The following is a 5,997-nucleotide window of genomic DNA, read 5'->3' as shown; positions in this document are numbered from 1 at the left end:
GTGGCAATCCAGAGAGTCTCTTGCGCAGACAGAACTAGGAAAGTCTTCCTACAATGTAATCCATGCTTGGGGGTCTCCAGGGAGCAATGATGTAAAAATCACTGTTGATGCAGCATCTTGCAGAGGTCCGCTCGGAGTAGAAACGAGACTCCAGCTGGACCTTCCCCTCGCGCTGACCAGAACCAGCACAGGCCTGGTGCTCCCACTGGCCGGCCGTGCCGGGGCTCTGAGTGCAGCTGGTGGCAAGGCCTGCTTCCCTGCCTGCTCTTGGCACAGCGAGCTGTGGGTCCGGTGATTCTGAGGCGAAGGAGTGTCCTGCCTCCACCCGGGTCTCCGTCTGAAACCTGAGAAAAGGCTGTCTAGGTACTCGAAAAGGTTCGGAAAGTTGGGTTGAAAGTTTACAGCTTTCTTTATTCAGAGAACTTTTTTAAGAAGAAAAAAATCACTTTCCCCTACAGGTCCCCAGTCATTAATTTTTAATTTTTTTCTTTTTTTGGCTGGAAGAAGTTTTGATGATGCTGCGATTCCCAAGTACCCATGCCTTCTTATCTGCTAGGCTCGGCCTCCACGCCCTGCGGGTTGGGCAGCTCCGTAATCTCAGTGGGGTTTTATCTGGTGCCAAGAGGTTCGGTGTCATCTCGTCACTTGCTGATCAAGAGCAGTCCTGGTCTGACAGCTCATGGGGCTGAGCAACCTTAAGAAGACAGAGACAGCCCTGGCAGAAGCAGTGAGGGCCTCACAGGGAGGCCAAGTCTTCAAGGTTTGAGCACCATCTTCTGGTCAGTCATTGGCCTTTGAAAACTTCATTTACTTCCTTTACTTCCTAACGGGAAGATCCCTGAATTGACAAGCTCAAGGCGGGAGGGAGCTGCTGAGCTGCCTGCAGAGAGTGGGCCGGTGGCAAGGGCCATACTGTGGCCCTTCCGGCAAAGTGTGATGGCGATAAACGGACTGACCACGACCCGAATCGACCCCCTCCCCTGCTGGTGCCTGGTGATGTGAAATGCGCTTAGAGAGAAGGGGTGGCCTTGTCTCTGGGCGGCCTGTATCGTGAGGGTGAGGGATCAGACAGGGGGTCAGCCGCACAAGCTGGCAGGGAGCCGTGCTGGGCGTGGACACGCTGCCCTCGCAGACATCAACCTTCTGGCATCAAGGAAAGGAAGATAAATGCTAGCCATCCCCTCTGAACGGCGGGAACCTATATCCATCTAATTGCACTTCATAATGGATTCCATAAACCATTAATTATCAGATTATATTTTGGGAACTGAAGACAAAAAAAAGCTCTGTGAAATTCAGACTCCAGAGGCCCGCTGGCCAGCACTCCCCGTGGCGGCCGGGGAGGGCACTGCCAGTGGGGCTACACACAGGGCAGCGGAGACCGGGGTAGCAGGAGGAGTTGGGGCCGCGGGCACCAGGGGGAGGGGCCGAGGCCTCCAGGCTGGGTGGAAGCCTGAGGCTTTGATTAAGGACAGGGGATAAGGGCACCACGGAAACACTGTGGGAACCAGCCTCCAGTGCAGAACACCATGAGGAGTTTCCGGGAGGGCAGGCGTGGTTTGCAGCCACGTGGCCTCACACTGGACACCCGCACGGCTATGGGAAGGGCCGATGGAGCCGACAGGGTGGGCCTCGGCCTGGAAACGAGGGCTTCCTGATGGGCACGCTGCTACCAGGCCTACCGCTGCCGTGCAGGGGCTGGGAGGATGCCAGACGCGAGGAAAGGGATCCTGCACGGCCTGACGGTGTGGTTCTCTTGCTTTTCAATGGCCAGAAGGCCCTGCAGCGTGTGCTGGCCCACTCCGAGGGCCACAGTCCCGCCTGGAACTGCCTCTCCGCATACTGAGGGCTGCCGGCGCATCACACCTGTCCCTCTGATCACCGGCCCTTGCCCCACTGCTCCTTCAGCCTCTGTTTCAGAAGCCACACTCTGCTTGTGGGTGGACAGGGTCACAGAGGCCGCCGCAGGAGGCCTGTGGGGAACAGGCCTGCCAGCCACAGGGGGCGGTTGTGACGGCTACCGATGACTCAGAAGCTGGTTTTATGAGAACAGCCATGCTTCTGCCCCTTCTCAAGGGAGACCACTTAGGTTGGTGTGAAGCTAAGATGCTCAATACTGTGCCAGGGAGGAGGGGCAACAGGCAAGTGTGGAGCTTTTCCTCCACTGCACACGCAGGACCCCCCTCCCCCAGCCATGAGCAGCCACTCATTTGGCCTCCCCACAGATCAGGGTCACGGTCCCGTCCAGCAAGTCCTCCACGGTCACGGCCACGAGCTCAGAGCTGGTCTGGGCTGTCTGTGAATCCGGCAACGTCACGAACACCTGTGAGCCAGCAAGCTGGGTCTCCTCCAGCGTGACCACCTGCTCCGTCGGGGCCACCGGCTCTGGGGTCTGGATCACCTGCAAGGGAAAGACCGTGAGGCAGGGCTGGGCAGTGTCCACAGCTGGCTCCCCAGAATTTACATGGTTTTCCTCTCACACTGTAATGATGGTATTTATGTTTTCACCTGAGGAGAGCAATTACATGTGCCTAATGGGAAGAGGCAAGTCTAACACACCCGTGATGCAAAAGAGAAGGCAGGCAAACAATTTAAATAACTCTGTGTGCTAAATTGCTATAATTTAGCTCAGTACGCCATCTCAGGGCGCCCGGACTCTATGATTACACACCAGTGAACGTGGGCTCAGTTTCTCACACTGGTTTTCCTGTCTCAAGGATTACACCACAGAGCTAAGTGCCATGTGAGAGATGCTACTGAATGAAGGTGGTTCATGCCGTGCTTGGACCAGGGAAACGGGGATGCTGGCCAGAAGCCTCGGCTTGCCGTAGGTGGCGTGTCTGGGCCTTGATCAGGCAGGAGGCCTCACTTGGGAGGCTGGGTGGCTACAGGAGGAAGAACAGGCGGGCAAAATGTGGCTTCTGTCAGCTCCCCCGCACAGCTCACCCGGCTGAGGCACAGGCTTCTACAGGCCACACGCACCCCTTTCAAATGTGCACCAGCTCTTAGAGATGACGCCCCCATCACCGGGAGAACCAGTCTGCTTAAGAACACCTGCTTCCTGCCTGAACCTCAACCTTCTGAGCCACGGAGCTCGGAATAGCTGACGCCGTCAATGCGGAGCGCCCACAGATGGCTCAGCCACCCTGATTCCTGAGGGGCGGCCGAGAGAGGAGAGTGTCCTCCTCTAGACAGGAGTGGAGAGACAGGGACGCCAAGCTCCGCCACGTCTCTGCTGTGAGAGGGGAGAGGCTGACTGTGACGTTCAATAAAAAATCATCTAGGACAGCAGCTTTCAAACTGCCGTTTTCTTTTAGCAACGGACTCTTTTCTGTTTCCCCCTGCAAAGGACATCTTACCAAGAATCCTAATACATATATATATTAAAAAATAAATAAAAGCAGAGCCGTTCTTGAAATGGCAGCAGAAGCAGCACCCGGAGGCCTGGCACCTGCCCTGCCCTCTGCGCTGCACAGGGGCCTGCAGGAACTTGGCCAAAGGGACTGCTCAACGGGACAGGATGGGGCGCAGCCCGGCCAGCTCAGTCCCTCTCTGGTCCATCTGCAATTTACTGTCAATCAATAGAATGGAGCTTCATTTCCTCTTCTGCCCACCCTCTCTGGAAAAGATGGGACGAGCGGTAAGAGTCCCAGAGACACACAGAGGGGCGGGAGCAAACACAGCCTTGAGACCTGAGAAGAGGTGGGGCTTCCCCCAGAAAAGCCCAGACATTCAAACATGCTCCGAGCCCAGCCCACAGGGGCTATCAAGCTTAGGGCTTTCAACCGAAGGTGATCCCAACAAAGAGCTCACCCACCTCCTCCGAGGGTTCCTGCAACCCTGACCACACCCCATGGTGGTCGCAGAGGGTGAGCGAGGGTGTGAATGGGAAGGAGAGGCCCAGGGCATTCTGCTTTTAGAATTCTTTTTCCAGCCTCTCTAGACCCAGGGGCCGTTTCACAGGTAGCCACCAGGTGGTCCAGAGAGATTTCTGCAAGATCCTCCTGGCCATGAAGTCATCACTCACGGGGCCCCTTGAGAGTCCCAGGGAGAAAGGCTAGTTGTCTGAAGGGGCTGCCTCCGGAGAAGCCTCAAGACCCCTGGGCCCGAAACCCCGCACCCAAGGCCCCACAGTCACCTGCACCATCTGCGACTGGGTTTCCGCGCCCAGCACCTTCGGGTGTTCAGACTCCAGGTGACAGTCCAGCTGGGCCTGGGAGGTGAAGAGCTCCCCGCAGAGCTCACAGGGGAAGGTGCTCTCCGACTGCTTGAAGTGCTCAGTGGTGACGTGGTGCTGAAGGGCCCCCGGGAAGCGGAAGGTGGCCGCACAGTACAGGCAGCGGAAGGGCTGCGACCCTGCGGGAGGGGGACGGAGGCATGGCTGGGGCGGGGCCGGGCAGGGGCAGGGCGTCCAGAGGCAACTCTTCAGCTTGTGTGGGGCCTGGAGCTTGAACAACTTGGGGAGCCCTCTTTAGGAAAACGAGTACAAATTTACACACACAGGACTGGGGGCAGAGCTTTGGAAAAGTCCCGCCAGAGAGAGGCCCCAAGTCCAGCTTCCTTAGCATCCGATTCAGGCTAAACCTGCGTCTGCCAAAGCCCATTATTCATCGATTCAGTGGTAATGACGCTGTTTTGTCACTTTTAACATCTCTGAAACGGGATCAATGACAGCTGCGCTGCTGCAAGCCGTGGAGGTCGGGTGTGAGTGTCAACCGGCGCCGCGAGCGCACGCCTAAGGGGCAGCATGGAGGCCCGCAGGACGCCTGTCCACTGCCTCGAAGAAAAGCCCCGAGACGGAGGCGCGTGATTCTAACTCACAGGAACCAAATGTGTGCTAAATGAGAGGTCAGGGTTGGACGGTCAGCTGCATTCCCAAAGAGGAATCAGAAGAGACTAGCTCTACTAATGCTCAGGAGACCAAAACCGCAGGCGTTACCATGCGCCCCCTGACTGGCGCCCTTGACGGCAGAGGACAACCCCGTGCGGAATAACACGCATGGCAACAATCTCACCTGAGTGCTACTCTGAGAAGCCGAGTTCTTATGTTAATCAACTTACTTAATGGCAGATGAGAGTGCATACAAATCTACGTCAAAGTGAGCTCAGAGCAGGACTCAGGATAACCAGTTTTTCTAATGGTTCATTAAAAATGGTGCCTCTTAAATAACTGGCATTTAGGTTTGATGGGACACAGCAGGAACAAGGCTAATCACAGGTGATGCTGAGATGCCTCCCTGCGCGGGGCCTGCACTAGCGTGTTCGGCTCACAGTTACCCTGTGAGGTAGGCAGTACCGTCGGCCCGGTGTTGTGGATGAGGCACAACTCGGCTGTCGCTTGGCCTGGGCTGCGCAGCTGTAAGGCGACGGGGAGGGGCACAGCCCGGGCCGCCCTGCCCTGGGGCGCCTCGCGGGCACCGACCTGAATGCTGGCACTTGACGTGGACCTGCAGCAGCGCGGGCGTGGGGAAGAGCTCCTTGCACTGGTCACACTCGTGGAACTTCACGTCTGCGTGGCGCACGAGCAGAGGCATGGCGGAGAGAGCGAAAGGAAGACGCTCGCAGTCTGGGGAGTAACGGGGCTGGGGCGAGGGCGCACAGTGGCGGGCATCTGCCAACTGCTAGGAGCCCGACACGTACGCTAGGGGCTGGCCCAAAAGTTCGTTCGGTTTTTCTGCCCAATGTTGGCTGCTGGCCAACCCAAAACACCAGCAAAATGTGTGGTAAAGAGCACCAGAATGCCTGGATGTAAAGGGGATTACTGCAGAATCAGAGGAGGAAACACTGGTGCTTAGCAACATGCCACGTGCTCAGGAAACCCTCCCTGAGTGCGAGCTGCTGTCATTCTGGCCCCATTTACCAGCCACACAGGTGTGAATAATCGACCTTCTGAAGAGCAGGTAACGGGTTCAGAGCGAGGGGTCACTTTCCAAGGTCACACAGCAGAGTCAGGATTCCCACCCCGGCCTGCGTGCCACGCAGGGCCGGTGGGACTCA

At 57.2% G+C, this 5,997-nt stretch overlaps 1 protein-coding gene across 11 annotated transcripts in view; it reads right to left on the bottom strand.

Moving 5' to 3' along the window:
* Positions 1 to 390: 390 nt before the first annotated feature.
* Positions 391 to 5,997, bottom strand: part of ZBTB40 (zinc finger and BTB domain containing 40) — a 79,306-nt gene continuing 73,699 nt past the window's right edge. For all 11 annotated transcript variants that reach the window (XM_010830004.1, XM_010830009.1, XM_010830003.1 and 8 more), the window contains 3 exons: positions 5,423 to 5,509; positions 4,139 to 4,356; positions 391 to 2,401 (listed from right to left, as the gene is read on the bottom strand). In XM_010830004.1, coding sequence (XP_010828306.1) covers positions 2,207 to 2,401; positions 4,139 to 4,356; positions 5,423 to 5,509 — 500 coding nt within the window. In that variant the 3' untranslated portion in view covers positions 391 to 2,206. The remainder of the gene's footprint in view (positions 2,402 to 4,138; positions 4,357 to 5,422; positions 5,510 to 5,997) is intronic.

The sequence above is a fragment of the Bison bison genome, unplaced genomic scaffold, assembly GCF_000754665.1.
Source record: "Bison bison bison isolate TAMUID 2011002044 unplaced genomic scaffold, Bison_UMD1.0 scf7180017864516, whole genome shotgun sequence".
Taxonomy (NCBI): Eukaryota; Metazoa; Chordata; class Mammalia; order Artiodactyla; family Bovidae; genus Bison; species Bison bison.
The sequence above is the reverse complement of the archived record's forward strand: the minus strand, read 5'-3'. Positions and strand labels throughout refer to the sequence as shown.